Genomic DNA, 22,048 nt, shown 5'->3' with positions numbered 1-22,048 from the left:
TAAATAAATGAAAGGGTGTTCTCTGACTTTTTCACAGTCGTGTGTGTGTCCTTGTTCTTGCACGTGTGTTTGTGTGCATTTCCCAGTGCCATTCTTACATAATGCCACTCGGCCCCCCACTCCGTCTCAGTTGAACCTCGCTGTTCACACCTAAAATAGAGCTTGGAGCCCTCCTGCTCTCGTATCCAGTGTGGGTACATGGCTCTGGTTACAGTGGGCAGCCAGCGCTTCTTATTGCAGCTGAGCAGCAGACAGCCGCACACTTCCCACTGCCAGCGAACGGTGTCTGACAAGCGTGGTCCAGCCCCAGCCTGTCTACAGTGAGAGTGTGCTAGTGTCACAGACGCACCGCCATCATGCCTAAGGTTGCGGTACCAGGTGAGTGTCTGACAGCACCACCCAGAAAACCTTTCACAAGTCATACCAGTTTTGGTTTATGAACTTCAGCAGTAGACTTATAAAGGTGTTATAACGTGCAGTGTGACTGACAAAACTTGAAGAAGAACAGTAAAAATGTGCGTTATTCAGCTGCTGTAAAGAAATTCCACATTGGATACAGCTCACTCTTTGCTCCAAGTCACTGATCCAGCTACCGTGAACGTTCGTAATCGAGGAATATGAGTCTCCTCATGGGAGCTTTTCGGTGATGCTATTTTTACACAACAAGTGCTTCACCACCTTTACTCTGATTAGAACTACAGTAAATACAAGCCAGATTTTGGTTTAGTGGGTCAGTTTTTTATATGATCACTAACTGGGCTGTTGGGTCAGATTCCTATATCCCAATCTTGTTTGGTAATACTTTACTGCAGGACACCTTTCGTAAGGCCATTTGACACTTACATAATCATTTTATAACAACTGACAAACTTGCATTAACATTTTATAAAGAGTTTTCAGGTCTTGTTAAGTCTGATTTCTTTTGCCAATAGTCATCTGATTTCAAGTTCAGCTCTGGAGATTAGCCTGAACTAGCATTGGCGCACACAGGCAGGGCGTGCAAACTCATCTGCCAGTCCCCTGACATTTTAATTCATGGCGGGCGAAAGAGAGAAGGCCTGTTAGGATTTCACTACAGACAAACTGCTGTGCTTCCAGTTTTAGATTTGGACTTGAGCACCATCAGCAACTGCTAACTGCAGGCTCTGCTTGAGATTAGCCTGGGCATGGATTACACACCATTCTGAATGCAGATTATAAAAGGAAAGTGTAGTCAAGGACTAGGCTTGATCCCTGTCTAGGAAACCATATGGATTAATCCTAGTCTTGGACTAAACTGTAGTGCCTTTGGTGAATCCCACTTTTGAAATTTGTACTAGTCTAGACTAGGCTATACTCTTGATCTGGGAAAGTAACCCATAGGGTTGGTCTCCCAAACAGGGATGAAGGTAGGGTGAATGTTTTTTTTTTTTTTAACAAAGGAGGCCGCTGTGGGCAGGAGGACAGCACAGGGCAGATTGTAGAAAGCAAATGACAACAAGAAAGCAAAGCCAAAGCCTGGACACTTTAGACAATTTATAAACCTTGGCTGGACACATTTTTCGGTCTCAAAAGAGGGCATATCCTGGAAAAAGAGGACGTATGGTCACCCTACACTGTTAGTAATTAAGGTTCTGTGCAGGTAAATTTTTAATTCATCAAGGTGCAGATAATGCAAATGTTCTCTCAGAGGTACAGCAGTGGTTTTAAGGTCCAACTGTGAACCTTAAATAAGGTTTTACAGGTTAAAAGTATGTATTTGTATCTTTTCATAACCTAATGTTTTAAAACAGAACAATAAAGTAAAAAGCCTGGAGACGAGACGGGGTGTGGAGTCAATACAGCTTAGAACATATAATTTCAACAGATTATGGTACAATTATGTTCCCTAATTAAAGGTGCTGAGATGTACCCTTGAGATTACCACCCCAGTGACAGTTTCCTACGTTTATTTCTGAGTGTGCGTTTAAGCCACATCCTGGACTACGCAGGATTTTCAATGGAAACTTTCCATTAAAATGAAAATATGGCCCATGACGAGGCTTAATCTCTGTCTGGAAGAACGACTGAGTTTAAGGGGGTAGGGATTAAATTCCAATGCCCACTGGTGATTCTCCATTGAAATGTCATTTTAGACTAGGATTAGACATAAACTGGATCTGGGAAACTACCCCTACACCTGTTTCAACATCTTGAAGGGAAGTTCCAAAGAACACAGGGGCTTCCCACGACTGGAACTGAGAACAACTGCTCTAACCGTATTAGTGTCTCAAACTATCTTCTTGTGAGTTTAAATGAATACCAGAAAGGCTGATAAAGCACTCACGATGCGAAATATCTAAACTGACTTAAGAAGTGCTTCCTCAAAGGCTCTGGAGGAATTACTTACATCACGCAGTGGGTAGAAGTATGAGAAGTGAACAGTTCAAGAAACTACACTTTTCAACCCATTTATGTCTTACCATATGTTTCCTGCTAGCACATACTGTCCCTCAATGATGTTTACAAGTTTGTTCAAATGTACCTTCGTTAAAATACTTTAACTGCTAATAATGAATGGAAGCTAGTAGGGTCTAGTTAGCCTTGTGCAAATGAGGTTGTATAACTGGTGCCCGCTGACTGAATGTGCTTGCATTCACAGTTAGCCACATTAGCATGTTTGGGTGTAAGAGACCTTTGAGGTTGGTGCCACCATTACATTGCACAAACCAGTAGAATTAAATCTGCGCAGGATTGAAAGGGGTCCAGAGACCCGCAGTTGTGTTTGGCATAATTTCAGAAAGACCGAAAACGCAGCTGGGCATGTTGATTTGCACGTGCTGGCTAAGTATATTCAGAGTTAACAGCCAAGTGACCGGAATAGGTTATCAGTCACCAGGGTTTTTTTAGGGGTGAAAAATAGAAACACTTCAGTTGAGAGGAAGTTAAAGAGGCCTGGTTCAGAGGCCCTACACCACACTCGTAAAAAAGATGGTTCTTTCAGGGTTCTTTACTAAAGAAAATAGTTCTATATAGAACCATGAACACTCACAGAACCCTTGCATGATTAAAGGGGTCTTTGCATCATGAAAACGTTCTTCAGATTGATGGAGAATGTGCTGTAAATGGTTCTATATAGCACCAAAAAGGGTTCTTCTATTGTTATGATGTCAGCTTGTAATATTTTATAGCACATTGTCAATCTGAAGAGCCTTTTCACGATGTAAAGAACCATTTAATCATGCAAAGGATTCCGTGAGTGTTCATGGTTCTATACAGAACCATTTTCCTTACTAAAGAACCCTTAAAGAACCATCGTTTTAAGAGTGTAGGCCGCCTCCTGTACTCTGAGCCTGGAAGCGTGAGTGTGAAACAAATGCAGTACCATTTTTTAGAAAATAAGTCATTATTTTGAGATACTATATAAAATTTTGACAAAGTTTTGTGGCAATAAATTGAAAAAGGTGGAAAAAAAGGGATACATGATTTCTCCTTTTCTCCGCTGAATTAGACTCTACACTATAAGGGCACACCTGCTCCCTCTTTATGTGCACCACAGGCCTCAGTAAATCAGATCCCATGTTTAATCTCTGTCCTTTCTGACCAATCTTTTTGTTTGCCCCTTCTACATGGTCCCTGTCCCTTGTCTGATGGGGACGTTTACTAACTCAGAGGAGGGAAAGCGTAAGTATCAGGGAATTCCCGAGGAGGAATGTCTAACGTGGGGAAGCATGTACTGTCAGATACTGTATAGAAACAGTATATCACCAATCCCCACACACAATAAGGGTTAGCAGAAGAAGAGAACCTTCTATGAAAGGATGGACTTTCTGAGGTGTGGAGTGTGTCCTATTGTCAACCAGTGTGAATTCCATTTATTTGCTTATTGTTCACTGCCCACCTATAATGGTCTCAACTGAATGCAAGGCCACAGTATTTTATTTTTCCAGGCAGCATCTGTCCTTTCATAGCAACTCTTGCCAGGTTGGACAAGTAAAATATATACATTTAAAGTGATTTAACTCAAATGTTAGCATGGTAGCAAATTCATTGCGATCATTTCCAACCGGCCCAGTTTCGATTAGCTACTACAGCATAGGCTCTAAACACAGAGTGCTAAAATTCCTCATTAGGTTGGACGAGATTTTTACCAGCAGGTTGTCCAACCTGGCATTTGATGCTATGGACTCATTTTTGAACTCTTGGTAGCATATTGGCTGAAAATTGTGGAAGGTGAACACATAAATGAATAAATGACACCCTGTATGGGGTACCATGAGGTTCCACTGATTAGCATCCATCCCAAAATGCCTGGAGTTCGCATTCATCTTTTGCCATGTTTGGAGAATTTCAGAATTTTCATAACTACACATAGCTTGTATCATGCATATGTAAAAGAAGGAAGTTGTCTATCTATCTATCTATCTATCTATCTATCTATCTATCTATCTATGTTATATATCCTCCAAATGCATATAATTGCTTGCCACATATGGTGTCCTTTAACTCACCATCGGTCATCTACTTGTCAAGAGGGGTTAACTGAGTTTGACTTTGGTTGCATTATCTCATTTGCATATACATTCCTTAAACAGCTCCATAAAAGTTCATTATCTAAAGACCTTGGGAGCATGAATTCATTTAACCAAGGACAATTTATAATGCGATGAGCATGAAGATTCCATTAGATATAACTGTGGGATTTCTGTGGAGAGTCTGAAATGTTTTGTGAACAAAAGCAGTAGACACAGAGTTGTCTGACCTTCCCTCAATCTAACCTGCTGCCTCCTTTTCTTTTCACCCTGGCTGACATTTCCTGTACGTTTTCTTCTCAACAAATTCAGCTGCCCGTAAGTATGGAGAAGTGCCGCCCCGTCGTCAGCCAAGCCGTTATATGTGCTTCATAGGCCACCTTCCATCTATAGTATGACATATGAATACGGCCTGGCTGTATTTTGGGCTTGAATGTGTAAATGATGTGCATGAGAATTCAGTATGGAGTTGGAGGAGGATCTAGACCTTTTTGAGAAAATGTTATGCCGCAAATCATACAGACAGTTGCATCTAGATTAAGGAAAGTTCCTTCTGGGCTGCTGCACAGCAAAGTTTAGCATTCTGCCTTTATTATTATTATTATTGTTAGCAAATCAGAAGAGGTGAAATCTCTAATCTCTGCAGTGCTGTGGCCTAGAAGGAGCCGGGTTTGACACCCTTAGTCTTGGTCTATAAATTGTTTAAGCATTTGTTTTTACTTGGCTTGATGTAAGCTGTGTCTCAAAGGGGAATTCCAAGCATAATCTGATCGGTGAGATGAAAACAAAGTAATTCACAGCGGTTTTAATGTCAAATTGTGTATCTTACTGTTTACAGTGGTGGTAGAACCAAGGGTTGCAATGTCTACATCACAAATGCAGCCGTTTTATTTATTATCCACAATGACCAGTGTACCTAGACGTTGTCTTCTGAGTTTTTGGACAGAATTTTGAGCATGGAAATATTGTAGTAAATCTGAAACCATACCTTTTCTTTGGGTACTATTTTGCCTTAGAACACCCTCTAGAATGGAGCATTTCATATCAAACTACTCTGAATGACTATGTTGACATCTTAGCGATTTAATTATGCAATTAGCAGAATTCCCCTTTGATCAGGTCTTCATTGATGTTCTGGCTTCAGAGGAGTCATATTGGCCAATGTCTGTTTCCTAATGCATGCCTCATGACACATATGATCATCAAAGATATTGCATAATTGTCACACGTACACTGAGTTGCTAGTGTACGAGGTACCTCATACCTACACTAAATGGCCATTTTATGAAACACACCTACCATATAGGTGCACTTTGTAGGTTTATAATTACAGACTGTAGTTCATCTGTTGCTGAAAAATTGATCAGCCCCACCTCAGTGTCTTTATATGTTAGGTGTTTCTGGCAAAATGGCTAATGAGAGTTTGTGCAAAGTAGGTGTACCTAATTTAACATCAGGTGCTCATTGCATAAGATGTATTTCCATATTCAACTCGTTCCATATTCAAATAATATATTCAAAGCAAAAAGGAATATATATATATATATATATATATATATATGCATGTATTTATGTTTATGTGTTTTATAGGAAGAGCAGTAAGCTACTACCTGAGAGGGTTTAGGTCATTGTTGTGTCCTTTGCTTTGCATTGAAGAAAACTGTCATCAGCTTCTCCTTCATCAGCTTTCTTGCCTGCACTGATTGCACCATGGAGGCTGTGGGGCCTCAAGACTGTAACCCAAAAATCATGGCTTTAAATCAACTTCTCCTGCGTGTGTGTCTCTCATCAGAAACAGACGATCGCACGCGTGCCTTTGCTGAGAAGGTGTTCGGCTCTGATACCAAGGATGAAGACGTCCGAGAGGAGATCTCCCTGTTCGACGTGGCTGAAGACTGCCCCATTCTCAACCAGGAGCTGGCACACCACATAGCCACTGAGGATGATACTGAGAGACGGTGAGGAGCAATAAACAAATAACAGTTTGTAAACATCCCTTTGCCTGGAGTCAGGGATCTTTATTTGTCCCAAACCTTGTCCTTGACAACCACTGCCCTGCATATGTTTGTGTTCTCTCATCTCAAGCACTTATTTTGGCTCATCACTTCTTTCTGTCTAAAGTTTCTAAAGTCAAAGTTTTAACTTTCAAAAGCCTTAAAATACTGAGGTAATTGTTAGCAGAACAAGAATCCATGTTTTTATGCTCTGTCAAGTTATTATTTGAAGAGTAGATAATTCAAAATTTGAAAAAAAAAACCATTATTAAGTTAAAACCTCATTTTTTTATTTTCACAGTGTAACAGGTCCCCACAAGTTGCCATTCATCATTAGCCACTTAGCAAGATCCAACTATACTGCTGGAAAAAAACAGCTTGGACTTGAATTCCAGCTGGTCTGAGTGAGTTAGTTCTGGTCTGGTGCTGGTTTAGCATACCAGCATCCATAACACAGCATATTGCTTCTGTCGGAAGAAAACCTCATATCTCAAAAATGATAACTTTACAGGAGAAGGAAAAAACATGCTTTACTTTTAATGTAAGTCAATGGAACCAGTTTCTTCCAAGTAATTTTTGGCCGTTTCTTTTGGTCCATTAATCATGAAATTTAGATACATTGTAAAGGGCAACAGGGGCAGCACGGTGGCACAGTGGGTAGTGCTGTTGCCTCACAGCGAGAATGGCCTGGGTTCAATTCCCAGCTGGGTGACCAGGGTCATTTCTGTGTGGAGTTTGCATGTTCTCCCAGTGTCTGCGTGGGTTTCCTCCCACGGTCCAAAAACATGCAGTTAAGCTAATTGGATATGCTAAATTGCCCCTAGGTGTGAATGTGTATGTCTGTCTGTCTGCCCTGCGATGGACTGGCGACCTGTCCAGGGTGAATCCTGCCTTCCGCCCAATCACTGCGACCCAGAAGGATAAGCGGTTTAGATGATGGATGTAAAGGGCAACAGGCATTTTCAAACTATGTCAAAAACTGAAAACGACAAAAATGGAGATACGAGGTTTTCCTCCGACAATAGCGATACGCTAGTTTTGCTGGTGGCTATGCTATGCTAGCAGGGTTTTGGTAATGCTAACAGGTCCCAACAAGTTTTGTTTTATTGTGTAACGGCCTGTTAAGCTTTATACAATTATGCCAACTGTTCATCACAACTTTCCATTCATCATTAGCCACCTACCAGACACTGCTTAGCTTTATAGTACTTTAATGAGGCTCACAGGTTAACAAGTTATCATGCATCATTAGCCACCCTAGCAAAATCTTGTTGCAATGCTCCAACTAGTTGGTGGGTTACATTGGTTTCTCTCACTGATTTAATTTAAATCAGTGATAGCAAAGAACAGATCATACACAGGTGTGAAAACCTAAGATTTTCTTTTTAGAGAATATTTTTAAATGCAAGTCTAAGTGTCAGAACTTCAGGTGAAGTATTTCTTTAACTGTGACTTTTACTCTTTCATAGTAAGAAGCACATCTTCCGGGCTCGAGGGGATTTTACTTCTCTGATAGAGGACAGACCAAACTACCTGGAGGTGCCTCACTTCCAGAGGGTGGCCATCACCGGAGACTATGCTGCTGGGGTGGGTTTACATTCGTAAACTCTATGAGTCTGACATGACAAACTCCAAGCCCTGAGTTACGCAAGGCCAGGTTTAACTTGACCATGAAGTATATCCATGTGAATCGTCTGCAGATCACTGACCAAGTGCAGGAATAGATCATCTAGGGCAGGAACACCCATTCAGAAGGCAGAGGCCATCCCTAGATTGAATTTCAGAAACCCAGCTGTGACATTTAAAGTGGGAACTGAGGCAAAGGACACAAGCAAGACAGCTGATTTAGCATAATGCAGGTCTTATGACTTTAACCACTCAGACTGTCCAGCCACCAGTTTTTGCTTGTTAAAAATGTTTAGATAATGTATTCATCCAATCAATTTCATTTGGTTTCTTAGATTTCTGTAATGGCACGTATGAAGTGACTTCTGCTGTGGCTCACTCGGCGTCATTTGCTAACTCACAATTTTTTTGCTTTTCACCTAAAATTGTTTGCATAATTTTTCTCACTGCTACAAACATTTTAACATTTACTAATTTGTCTTGAGCATTTATGCATATTTAGTATGTTTTCCTTTTAAGGTGACCATGGATGACTTTGAGCTGGCCTGCAAGGGTCTGTTCCGTGCTTTGACCATAAGAGAAAAGTACATGAGGCTGGCCTTCCAGAGATACCCCAGCACCACATCCCATTTCCTGCGCAAGATTGAAGGAGAGGTGTGGAAGCCGGAGGACCAGGTGCAGCCAGGTAGGAAAGGCTGTTTAAATGTGTCCATCGCAAACAGACCATAATGTAATGCTCACAGTCCCTTCCTGTAGGATAAACTGACGCAAAGTTCAGGCGAACATCTCTACTGTTTCTGCCAGCCTTTGTATCCACACAGATGCAAAGTTATCAAATGCATATTTCATAACGGTGATTTCTGCTTAATTAATCAAACGGTTTGAGAGCATGACGTCCTGTGTTTTGTGTTGCAGTCTTCACTTCCCCTCCTGCGGCAGGAGAGGATCCCCTTGACGCAAAGTCTCTGCCTCCCAACCTTGGCTACGTGGCCCGAATGCGGAACGGTGTCATCTATGTCTATAAAGATTCGGCAGCTGCAGATAAACATGAGCCCCTGCCCCTGCCTGCTCCTGACCTCACCACGTTCATTGATGACATGAACTTCCTCATTGCCCTTATTGCACAGGGCCCAACGTAAGTTCTCCAGAAGTGCTTTTAGGACCTCCAGCCGAAGTATTACAAGACCATTAGTACTAATTGGCTGATGTCAGGTGTTAAAGGCAGACTCATTCAATTCAATTCAACAGCTGTTTTGAAGCTCAAAAATATTTGAAGTTCAAATATTGGCCCTCACTTCAGTGTTCCCTTAAAAGTCTTGACCCCAAAAGAATACACACACGTGCAGCCATAACTAGAACACCTAAGTGACATTAGCCTTGTTGGACTAAGTCTTTCAGAGCCCATTTTGTTAGTCTATTTTGGAAAGGCTACTGTCTCCAATTTTCTTGGCTAGCATTACAGCCAGTGTTGGGCAGAATGCTTTGAAAAAGTAGCGACGGCTGAATACTAAATACACTGTAACACATTCAGAATACACTTAAAGTACATTTAGAATACATATTGATAGGGCACATAGGAAAAACACTGCTGTCATTTTTATTTCATTCACACTGTTCTTTGCTGTTACTGATTGCTGGTTGTCTTCATTTAATTCTTCTGTTAATATGTTTGATGAAAAAAATCACTTATTTAAATATCGTTACAAAATTCTCATCATTATTTTGGATATAAACATCTGCTGCAGTCCTCTCATGAATTAAGCAAACAATTTGCCATATCCCAGTAACACAGTATTGCAAATTTGACTATAAAGTGGGTAACTATGTAGATTTTTGTTAAAAGCATGTAACTTGCCACAAAATGCAAGCCTGAGTCCATTACAGCATCGATGCTCAGCTTATCACTTATAAACATGTCCACTACAAAAGAAACTGCTCAATTCAAACTGATTATCACATTGATTTATCAGTCTGCTCAGGCTTTAGCAGAGCTCAGTAACACTGAGATTAATAACTGATCACATTGATTTATCAGTCTACCCAGGTTTTAGCAGAGCTCAGTAACACTGAGATTAATAACTGATCACATTGATTTATCAGTCTACCCAGGTTTTAGCAGAGCTCAGTAACACTGAGATTAATAACTGATCACATTGATTTATCAGTCTACTCAGGCTTTAGCAGAGCTCAGTAACACTGAGATTAATAACTGATCACATTGATTTATCAGTCTACTCAGGCTTTAGCAGAGCTCAGTAACACTGAGATTAATAACTGATCACGTTGATTTATCAGTCTACTCAGGCTTTAGCAGAGCTCAGTAACACGGAGATTAATAACTGATCATGTTGATTTATCAGTCTACTCAGGCTTTAGCAGAGCTCAGTAACACAGAGATTAATAACTGATCACATTGATTTATCAAGCTACTCAGGCTTTAGCAGAGCTCAGTAACACTGAGATTAATAACTGATCATCTCATTGATTTATCAGTCTACCCAGGCTTTAGCAGGAAATTGTGTGAAAGTGTTTGTATAAGCTATTTTTGAGTTCTTTAGCCTTGATTACAGCATAAGCTAGCTGACATGGTTCTGGGGCAATTGCATTAGTTAACTACTACACAGTTAAGAAGTAAATCTGCCATGCAAAATTATTACCTGTCTAGGAGACACACAGCAAGGTCAGCATCATGACCTACAACTTCTTTAGCTCTCTAAAATTTAAAAGTCATACTTATGTTGCACTAGACAGACTGGCCGTGTTGTGTTCTTGGTTTTGGGAGTGTGAGTGGTCATAGTTAGCGACAGAACTGGCAGTTTGTGCTATTTTCTCTGCCATTATTTTTTGAAGAAATGCTAACATGCTGTTTTGGTGGTTCTTATCAGAACTCAGGCTGGTATCTGGCTAGCTCTAAGGCTAAGCAGCATGAATCCCCACCATATGTTGTTGGCACACAACATGACTGACAAGCGAATACGCTACTGAAATTCTACTACACTATTTAACATTGCTTTCTCGGCCTTTAAGGAATCATCAACAACGCTATTCATCATCATTTAAAATGTTTTTATTCTTACAGTAATTTATCCTAAGTGTTTGAAACCTGTGTTTCACAGGACTATATCACAAGTATTATTATAATAATTATATACAGATCTGTGCAGCAACACTGGTTTTATATGACTGAAAACAGTCCAAACTTCTCAATGGTAGTGTAGATACTTCTTCTCATCTTGGCTGGTTTAATGTTGGTAGCCCACTATATTTGCATTTTCTGTTGTTTATATATTTTATTGAAAGCTGCTCAAATGTGAAAAGAATTTCAGCAAATTTTACAAAAGGGTATGAAAATATGAAAATATGGGAAACTTATTTAAAATTATGCAATAACGATGTCTATAGATGGATGGATGGATGGATGGATGGATGGATGGATGGATGGATGGATAGATAGATAGATAGATAGATAGATAGATAGATAGATAGATAGATAGATTGATTGATTGATTGATTAGATTTTTCCAGGTCAGTAATCAACACCCTGTAGTAATTGACTGAGTTCTTGCTGCGTGTGTTCACTTGCATGTCTTTGGGCCTTTTTAGAAAGACGTACACTCACCGTCGCCTGAAGTTCCTCACGTCCAAGTTCAACGTCCATGAGATGTTGAACGAGATGGAAGAGATGAAAGAGCTGAAGAACAACCCTCACAGGGACTTCTACAACTGCAGGAAGGTACTGATTAGGTCACATTATTGCTAATGGTCCTGGTTCGGCTTGTCCTTTAAGCAAATATATGAAATTTTTTTGTGCTTATTGACATGAACTGTCTTGCATTTCTGTGTCTCTGTAGGTCGACACTCACATTCATGCTGCCGCCTGCATGAATCAGAAGCACCTCCTGCGCTTCATCAAGAAGTCGTACCGCGTGGATGCAGACAGAGTTGTGTACAGGGCGAAGGATAAAGAGATGACCCTGAAGGAGGTCTTCGCCTCCCTCAAGATGCACCCCTACGACCTGACCGTGGACTCACTGGACGTGCACGCTGTACGAGCTACGTTATATAACACAGGATAAGACAGAAATCACATTGCATAGACTATTATGCTTCTCTCCAATTTTGTACAAATTTACATGGAAACAAAGACATTCAGAGGGGTTTGATGTGAAATGCTCCATTTTAGAGAAAGTTGCCAGGTAAGAATTTTTCACAGTGATGGTGACAGGAACCAGACATCAGAACTAAACATCTGTTTAATGCATCTAAAAGCTACATCTTTAATTTAGCATTTAGTTAAATTCTGCATCTCTTTTGCTGTTTATCTTTTTAATTTGCTCTGTCATTGTCTTAAATGATTTTAAATGAATACTCATAAGTTCTTCTATTACTGTTAAGCTTTAAAGGACTTTGAGCTGCCACCAGTATGAAAAGTGCTCTATAATTAAGAGTCGCTAAGTTTCTCCCCAATGAATCGTTTCACATCGAACCACTCTGAATAACTTTGTTTACATCACAATGGTTGAAATATGCAAAAATTTGACAAAATCAGTGGAATTCCCCTTTAACAAGTTAAAAATGACAGTTTTGTTTTCAGGTTGACTTAAAATCATAGAACAGGCTTTATTTTATCCGGTAGTTATTTTTTTAAGACTTTCAAAATGTGATGAGAAGAACTACTATTCAGAGTAAAACCTTTCATAGAGTGAATGTTATTTTCATAATTATATATAAAAATAAATAAACAAAAATGACATCCTCCAACCGAGCTACAAACAACTGAAAAGTGTTGTTGACACTTCTGATACACTTAAAAAAGAGAGAGTTCTTCAAAGATTCTTTAGGAAAGAAAATGGTTCCCTATACAACCATGAACACTCAAAGAACCCTTTGCATGATTAAAGGGTTCTTTGCATTGTTAAGGATTGATGTAGGCTGTGTTTTCTGTGGTTCTATACAGAACCTTTTTGAAAAGGGGTCTATACAGCACCAAAAAGGGTCCTTCTATTGATACAGGCTTGACATTGTAACAATAGAAGAACTCTTTTTGGTGCTATATAGAACCCTTTTCAAAAAGGTTCTATATAGAACCATCTACAGCACATTATACCTCAATCTGAAGAACGCTTTAACGATGCAAATATCCCTTTAATCATGCAAAGGGTTCTTTGAGTGTTCATGGTTGTATATAGAACCATTTTCTTCACTAAAGAACTCTTGAGGAACTCTCATTTCTGAGAGTGTAGTTCAGAGGGTTCAGGGGTTGCTATGCCAGCCTCAGAGATGAACAGAAATGTGTCACCCCTGGTGATAATTGAAAACTAATTATATCTACATCACTGACATTTATTGTGTTATCTGATCCTCCTGATCCTGATCATGTAGGGCAGACAAACCTTCCAGCGCTTTGATAAGTTCAATGCCAAGTATAACCCTGTGGGTGCCAGTGAGCTGCGTGACCTTTATCTGAAGACGGAGAACCACATTTCAGGAGAATACTTTGCTACCATTATCAAGGTAAGAACTGAAAGGTACACTGTAAAATCACCAGAGATGTAATAGCTCACAGAATTAAGTTAAACTCTACGGTCACTCTCCTCTGCAGTCAGTTCAGCTCTACATCATCATGATGATCTCCATAGACAATCCACACTGCATCCACACCTCAAACAGACTCACTCTGATTTCTTACTGTAACTTCTATCTAGCCAACCTATACCTGCACATATAGATTGACATCTTCTACATCTTCTATTCATATCTTGTATAATCTGGAATATCTATGTATAAATATTCTATCCCCTGTGAACCCTGAATCTCATTTGTTTATCTATCTCAGACTCACATATTGCACATATGGAAAAGTGTACAACTATACATAGCATAGCTTTTATTTCATAACTTATATTACTGCACAAAACTGTATATTGGAATGGTGCAACACTGGTGTATATTATTGTGTATATTGTGTATATGTGTACATATTTAGAGTCTAATATTTATATATATACATATATATATATATATATATATATATATATATATATATATATATATATATATACCTTTGCACCTGTGTAAATGTGATGTGACAATAAACGTGATTTGGTTTGATTTGATTTGACATTCTCCATTGAAACTGGCCTTAATTTGAACAACCCTTAGAAGTCACAGCTATTGCCACATATGACAAACATGTAGTGTAATTTAATATGAATTATAATTGTTGTATAATTATAATTATAAATAAGTAAAGATTCCAAACATTCAATTTGTGTCTCTATGTAGAAGTAGAACATTTTTATTATGATTTCAATTCAACAAAATTTTATTGATGTGGGTCTCATCTCTGTTTTATTTCATTTTTTCCATTTTTTTTGTCTTTTTACGACATAAAAATCTGAAAAGAACCTGTCGATACAGAGTGTAAATTCAATAAAAATGCAAAGCCATATGTAACAAATTATGTCATTAATTATGCAGTGATATTTAGTAATGACTATTATAAGCCTACACTTGAAAGGGTTAAGGACAGTGTGTTTTAACAATCAGTCTGAATCTGTGTGGCACAGGAAGTGGCTAGTGACCTTGAGGATGCCAAGTACCAGTATGCTGAGCCTCGTCTGTCCATCTATGGCTGCAATCCAAATGAGTGGACGAAACTCTCCAGCTGGTTCATCAAGCACAGGGTGTACTCCCCCAACCTCAAGTGGATGATTCAAGTACCCAGAATCTAGTATGTTTTTATACGAATTTTAGTAACAAACATCAGCTATATTGTGCTTTACATCAATTCCAGATCTTTTTATTCTCTGTTCGTTTGTCCCTTTTTCATCGTGCAGAGTTGCAGAACATCTTTCACTGTGCATAGTCACTATATTAAAATCTAGTTAATTAACAGAAAGCTCCATCAGTAAGCTGCACGTGGGCCTGAGTAATTTAGGGTAAATATTGAATTGTGAGTTTTCTGACCAATATTACGATTGTGAATTAAATATGATTGTTATAAGCTCACCGGACAAAACATTAAGTCACCTGTGACTGAGATGTACCTAATAGCATGTAATACCTCCACGAGCATGAATAACAGCTGTGGTTCGATTCAGCATGGACTGGACAAGTTTCTGTATGTAGGTGACGTCAGTGTTCAGACACTCAGCCAGATCTCGTGGATGCCTTCCCTGGTGTCTTACTCACTGTTCCAGATAGTCCCACAGATTTTCAAGAGGATTCAAATCTGGGGATTTTGCAGGACAGTCGAGATGTGTGAATGCTCCTGAATGTTTATCATGCCAATCAGTCACATTTGCAGCCCTGTGAATGCGAGAATTGTCATCTTGGAATACAGGGATAGGAATGTTATGTTCCTCAGGAAGATTATGAGCAAAAGGCAAAACCTGGTTGTCCAGCAGCTCAGTGTCAGCACTGTGGTTCACATTTACTGTCACCCCAACCAAAGGACCCATTTCCACATAATTAAAACACTCCCCAGAACATCACAGAGCATCTTCCTGCTTGAACCACATCTTGCAAGCAATCCTCACCGAAGGGTTCCTAAGGTCTGTGATGAACACGACTCCCAGCGTCATTCACATACAGGCAGAAACGAGATTCATCTGACCAGATAACTTGTTTCAAGTCATGAACAGTCCAATTTTTGTGTCTTTTCGCCCACTGTAACCGGGCAACATTTTGAGCAGAAGTGAGAAAAGGCCTCTTGTGTGCCACTCTGCTCCATATGTTTGTAGTATGCAGTTCCCTGTGGAGAGTTCTTTCAGGAATTCTAGAAGCAATTCTTGCCTGGAAGCGGAAAGATTTTTATTCACAAGCAGTAAAACACGCCAACAGTCCCTGTCCATCGGTTTCGTCTTGCGCCCACAATTCTCACGAGAATTTCCTGTAGACTGGGATTTTTGCCACTGCTGGTCGACCCCTTTGACCGTACGCTTCCATACACCTGCACATTTAGCTACTTTCTTTACACTATGGCCTTCAGCACACCCAAATGCAATCACACCTTTTTGCCAATCATTAACATCTGCTTTGCGGCCCATTTTCCACACATCAAACAAGACATTCACTGCACTGTACCACCTCTTCTCAATCTATGAATCCCGTCACACACCTCGCAGGTATTTATAGCCCGATCATCCTCGTGCAATGCCATCTGCAGAAGCCTGAAGTTATTACCACCTTAAACATACAAGGTGACTAATTTTTTGTCTTGGGAGCTTATAAATTCAGCTTCATGCCCTTTTTAGCCACAAAGACCACAGTTCAAAAGCTCTGCGTTATTAGGTGAAATTTCCCACGTACAACTTAAGAGAGCATTGTGGGGTATAATTACATTTGCAGCTCTTGTGATTTGAAAATTGCAATTCCAATATAAAAAGGATTAATTGTTCAGCCCTACCCGCATGGAGTATAGTTGTCTATGCAGCTGCAAAGAATGTAGCACATATAAATTATGAAAATGCACTTTTATTATATACACACTATTTTTAAGGTGCCTATCGAGGGTTTGGAACCAGGCTTTAGACAGGTCTCAGCAAGAACTTTAATTTGTGTGTAACTTTTTTGCCCAAAATGTCACTATTTTGTTCCAAGCCCTCACTTTGTTCTACAAGAACATCAGTCGGGTTAACTCAGTGTTTTTCTACTCTCCTCTTTTAGTGACATTTTCAGAGGTAGGAACTTTGTGCCACACTTTGGAAAAATGCTGGAGAATATCTTCCTGCCCGTTTTCCAGGCCACCATTGATCCTCACTCCAACCCTGAGCTCAGCCTCTTCCTGAAGCATGTGAGTGATGGCCTGAAACCAGTTTTTAATGAAATATGGTTAGGAATATGGAAAATTCAGAACACTATCCAGTTATTTTATTACATTATTCTTCTCTTTTGTATTTATATGCACAGTATATATTCCTTCATCCTCTCCACAGGTCACAGGCTTCGACAGCGTGGATGATGAATCTAAACACAGTGGTCACATGTTCTCCACCAAGAGCCCCAAGCCCGAAAAGTGGGACATTGTGAAGAATCCGTCTTACACTTACTACATCTACTACATGTATGCCAACATCGCTATAATCAATCAACTGCGCAAGTAAGTGTCCAGCCTGAGTTGGAGCTCAGTCTTACATGTTATGATAGTAACATATGAAGTGTATATACAAACTCAAGACCTGTGATTCTATACATCCAATTATCATTCATTCTTTCTTTTTTATCTCACAAGAAGGAAATTGGTTTGCAGCTGAGTTACATACACATGTCAAAAAGACATCATGCAAATTAATATTACTTGGATCAGGGCTGTGCAGTGTAACAGTGCTGTTTCACATGCCAGGAGAAATTAATCTATTCAGTTCTAATGTTTATGGTAGTTGTAGTCCATCAGGTAATTGGACAAATTCAAATGTCTGTAAACAAAGAGACGAAGTACTGCGAAGTATAAAATGTGCATAAATTGTTTTGTTGACAACAATTTGGGATTTTACCATTTGCCTCCTTAAAAAAATTAGCCAAAAGGTGTCTTTGGATTGAGAGCCTGAAGCACCCTTTGCTGGCACTTCTGCCTTTGCTATCTTTAGCCTTTATCCTTTATTGAATTAATGAATTAATAATTAACTCATATATTCAGTAAAGGTGAGCCTTACCTTTACGTAACAACTTTGTGTCCCGTTTTGAAACCTCTGACAGCAACCTTATCCAAAATGTTGCTGGTGTGGGTTCATGCGTGGATTTCTCTCTTTTAATGAGGCAAAAAAGGTTACTTAAGTGCTAATAGTGCCCCCTTGTGTAATCTGTGCTAAAATTCTAATTTTGTACATGCTGCATAAAGGCTTTTTCACAATTTACTATTTTTTCCACTAATTGGGATTACTTTTTAGAAGTATTAGTATTGACATTTTATCTCAGTGCTACAACATTGTAACTTGTGCTACAACACTAGCAACTTTTCTAGCACCAGTGCTAGCTGCTCAAAAAGATGCCATACATCTTTACTTAGATACAGATAAGCATACGTATGTCCAGGAAGACTATAACAGATCACATTTTCATCTGTTTCTCTTGTTGAACAGCAAGATCACACTGGGGATAAGTGTTTTAATCTATTATATCATTCATTTTGAACTCTATAATGAGAGACTGATGGAAGAAGATGAAATTTTACATTTAGAGGATGATCATCTATTAAAATGATCACTTCAGCCTTATTTAATGTGCACCTCTGAAATAGTTATAATAGATATTTGCTGGCATCCTGTACGTTTGCTGGTTTTAATAAAACAATTACAGAGTTTCTTGTTCCTGATTGTCAAACCCAGTGATAAACACCAATTTTCAAAACTTACACGACAGAAGACTTGTGAAACAAGGCTATATGCTTTGAGCACACGTCAAACTTTGGGACTTATCTCAAGAATATAATGTCATATTTTGAATGTCTATTCAGTTTGGGCTAGATTTACTGAAAATGTTTAAAAATGCAGTAATAAGCACACAAATCATTTCAGCACAGGTATCATATTGATATAATTTGTTATTTAAATTAAATAAATATGATACTCTCCAGCATTACTACTGCAACTGGTTACCTTCACTGTGGCTAAAATGTCCTACATGATTTTTAGAATTATTTACAGTATTTACATTATTCTTATTAAAGTCTATTAAAGTATTTAATGAAGTCTATTAAAATCTGAAACAGTATGGCCATCCTTAATATATGCGCTTGTGTTTTTTTCAGGGAGAGAGGAATGAACACGTTCCAGTTCAGGCCTCACTGTGGAGAGGCTGGAGCGGTCACTCACCTGCTGGCCTGCTTCATGACCGCTGATAACATCTCTCACGGCCTGAACCTCAAGAAGGTCAGTGTGCTACCTGCCCATATCAGCAGGGGGCGCCACTTCATAACTATGCCTTCTGAAAACTGATGAGAAGGAGTGCAAACATTGAAACCTTATTTATTATTTTGGATTTTTAAAAGACAGACAGTAATGATACGGCTTTTAAGTACATGATGTAATACAGTATTACATCCTGAGGCATCAAAGAAGGAGTAAACATGTTCTTAAGACCAAGTTTGGTTCAGTGCTCTTACCTAAACATCTATTCTTTTAACGTTGCTCTGAAAACACAAGTACACTGCAGACTGTTGTTTGTCTAACACCTCAGGTGTGTCAGTAATCACTGTGTCCTGTGTGTCTCGCTGTCCTGCAGAGTCCAGTCCTGCAGTATCTGTACTTCCTGACCCAGATCCCAATTGCCATGTCTCCTCTCAGCAACAACAGCCTCTTCTTGGAGTACAACAAGAACCCACTGCTGGAGTTCCACCAGAAGGGCCTGATGGTGTCCCTGTCCACCGATGACCCCATGCAGTTCCACTACACCAAGGTGAGATCTGACTGGGCATAAACGTGAACATTGAAAAGTTTGGAATCACTGCTCAAAAGTTTGGGGTCAGTGTTATCTGGTTGCAGATAAACATATAAAAGTATTCTGATTGTCAAGCTCTGTGCAGCTTCACAGGTTTCAAATAATTAGCTAAAAAGCTGTAACGAATTAATGCAGTTTAAACATGTTCAGAATTTTTAACAGAGTTGAATATGATATAACTGAGAAAGTATAGCTTTAACAATGGAGTTGTAATAAAATTAGCGACCTGACTGCCTTACATTTCAAATCTCAAGGGAGATAAACTGACAAAAATATTGTAAACAGATAATTACAGTGGGCTATTTATCATTTAATAACTTCTCGCTGTTCCAATATACTTTAAATATCAAATAAACATCTAAAAATCCATTCTGCTGTCTATTTTATACTATTTCAGTCCACATCAGATAAATTACTGTGCATCAAATCCAAAAAAACATTTATAAATAAATGTATATCTCATTTCATTTAAATAGTCTTAGATTGGTATAAAGCCTGCACAAGCCTAAAAAACACAGTCATTTGCAAAAGTTTACCCCTGGTCAAATTATGATTATTTAGTGCACATTTTATAGTTATTCATATTTAACATATGGAGAAAATATAACATGTGCCGTAACTTTTGCACAGGCCACGTGTGTAGAAGTGCATTCTCTGTAATTAATATTTAAATTTCTTTCGGAAAATAATCAAAACCAGACCTTTGCATGTGACCGTAGCTCAGAAAATGACTTTCTGTTCTCCTTTCTATATTCACTGAACACCTCATGTCTCTTCAGGAGCCACTGATGGAGGAATACGCCATTGCAGCCCAGGTGTTCAAGCTCAGCACCTGCGACATGTGTGAAATCGCAAGAAACAGCGTTCTGCAGAGCGGCCTGTCACATGAGGTATTTACTCATGATTCATTGAACTGAGGACAAGTTTTATGAATTGTGAAAATGGTTAACACCTGCTACTGGCACATAAATAAAAGATATTTAGGAATAATAATGTCCTTTAGAATTTAGACTGTTTTTTGCTAGTCTTGATTTATGAAAGATTACAGTTGTAAATTAAAATTTCATTTAACAATTTTCATTTGTTTCATGTAGAAAATTTAATATATGTCCACTGTACAACTTTACTACTTTGTAGGAAATTAAAAATGTGAGATGTGTTCAAAGTGGTGAACATAACCGTAGAGGACTGTATAATATCTGAGAAAGCTGTATGACTTTATGAATGAAGTTTTAATAAAATGTAACATCCATATCAGATCTCAAGGTGGATAACGTATCAAGAAAATACTGTAAATAGATAATCCAGTATAGCATTGGGCCTCATTCGCCAGTGTCTTCCTAAGTTTTTTCTTAAATTTGTACTTGAGAAACGTCCTGAGAAAAAGTCCATGTCAGATTTATGACGTGTTCTTAAACCACAGAATTGTTTGCACCTTTGTGCTCTTGAGTGTGTAGATTCTGTTCTTACCCAAGAACAAATCCCAAATAAGAAAACATTGGTGAATGTCAGAATCTTCGAAAAAAATGCGTAAACGGATTTTTAAAAGACAATTTTTTCTTAAGAACGGATGGTTAATGAGGTCCAGTGTTCTTAAAATAATGAAATATTTGAATAAAACTATTTAAAATACTTTCTGGTGACTCCAAACTTCCAGAAAGCAATGTACTTTAGTTATAAGTGAGATATTAAGTTATATAAACATGACTTGATACTTACATATAAATTTGTTGCATTGCAACTTTGTTTATTTCCAATAATTCTCAACACTGATGTGCGCCTTGTCCCTTTTGTCCCAACAGGAGAAGGTTCAGTTCCTGGGGGATCGTTACCTGAAGGAAGGCCCGGAAGGCAACGATATCCGTAAGACAAATGTGGCACAGATCCGTATGGCCTATCGCTACGAGACTCTTTGCTATGAGCTCAACCTCATCAAAGAAGGCGTGAAGGGTGACTAGGCGGCTGAGTTCACTTATAAACCCAACAGAAATATCCTCAGATATCAGATCCACTGACAGCTGGAACATCTGCCCCTGTCTTTAAATGATATGAATCCTTTTTCTGAACATTTATTTGTCAAACGAAGATGAAATGTGAGTTTTCTGAGGACTAAACTTAAGTTTTGGACTAAATTATTCCATTTCAAATGTTGTTATTCAAGGTGTGCAACAGCTGCCTTTTCTTGTTGTCCATGTAAATCAACAATACAGGGCCTTCTGATTGTTTTGGTTGTTTTTATTACTAATATTGTTATGATTATTAATGGATTCGACCTCATTTCAGACATTTCTGTAAATTACACATCATTTCTGAGAATAAATGTGGAGTCATGTGAATCAAGCCTTGTGCTTCCTCCTGCCTTCTGGGGACAACAATGATTCACCTCAATAAATCACAGTTTGTTAATGACAGCTTGTACTGTATTTCTTTTTTTTTTTACTTTTCTCCACTCTTTTTGTTAAATAAATAACACTGTGGGACTTATGTGGAGTGGATTTG

General features: G+C 38.8%; 1 protein-coding gene across 3 annotated transcripts; it reads left to right on the top strand.

Annotated features, from left to right (window-relative positions):
- Nucleotides 1-185: 185 nt before the first annotated feature.
- On the top strand, nucleotides 186-21,958 carry ampd1. Of its 3 annotated transcripts, XM_036579372.1 has the most exons (17): nucleotides 188-378; nucleotides 3,631-3,642; nucleotides 4,803-4,808; nucleotides 6,283-6,448; nucleotides 7,954-8,071; nucleotides 8,630-8,795; nucleotides 9,026-9,245; nucleotides 11,714-11,843; nucleotides 11,962-12,156; nucleotides 13,493-13,624; nucleotides 14,680-14,843; nucleotides 16,781-16,907; nucleotides 17,050-17,213; nucleotides 18,861-18,981; nucleotides 19,334-19,507; nucleotides 20,329-20,439; nucleotides 21,352-21,958. In XM_036579372.1, exons 1-17 carry the CDS (start codon nucleotides 357-359, stop codon nucleotides 21,505-21,507), a joined length of 2,184 nt encoding a protein of 727 aa, XP_036435265.1. In that variant the 5' UTR covers nucleotides 188-356; the 3' UTR covers nucleotides 21,508-21,958. The 3 variants fall into 3 exon arrangements, with proteins under 3 accessions (XP_036435266.1, XP_036435267.1, XP_036435265.1); XM_036579373.1 differs by lacking the exon at nucleotides 3,631-3,642 and having other exon boundaries at nucleotides 186-378; XM_036579374.1 differs by lacking the exons at nucleotides 3,631-3,642; nucleotides 4,803-4,808 and having other exon boundaries at nucleotides 187-378.
- The last annotated feature ends 90 nt before the right edge of the window (nucleotides 21,959-22,048 follow it).

The sequence above is a fragment of the Colossoma macropomum genome, unplaced genomic scaffold (genome assembly GCF_904425465.1).
Source record: "Colossoma macropomum unplaced genomic scaffold, Colossoma_macropomum, whole genome shotgun sequence".
Lineage (NCBI taxonomy): Eukaryota > Metazoa > Chordata > Actinopteri > Characiformes > Serrasalmidae > Colossoma > Colossoma macropomum.
The sequence above is the reverse complement of the archived record's forward strand: the minus strand, read 5'-3'. Positions and strand labels throughout refer to the sequence as shown.

Bases quoted from the DNA above. Each gene is read 5' to 3' on its own strand.
- ampd1 (XM_036579372.1), top strand. From the start codon at position 357: ATGCCTAAGGTTGCGGTACCAG. The intron at 8,072-8,629 runs GTGGGTTTACAT...TTTCCTTTTAAG, and splicing joins CCGGAGACTATGCTGCTGGG to GTGACCATGGATGACTTTGA. The intron at 9,246-11,713 runs GTAAGTTCTCCA...GGGCCTTTTTAG, and splicing joins CTTATTGCACAGGGCCCAAC to AAAGACGTACACTCACCGTC.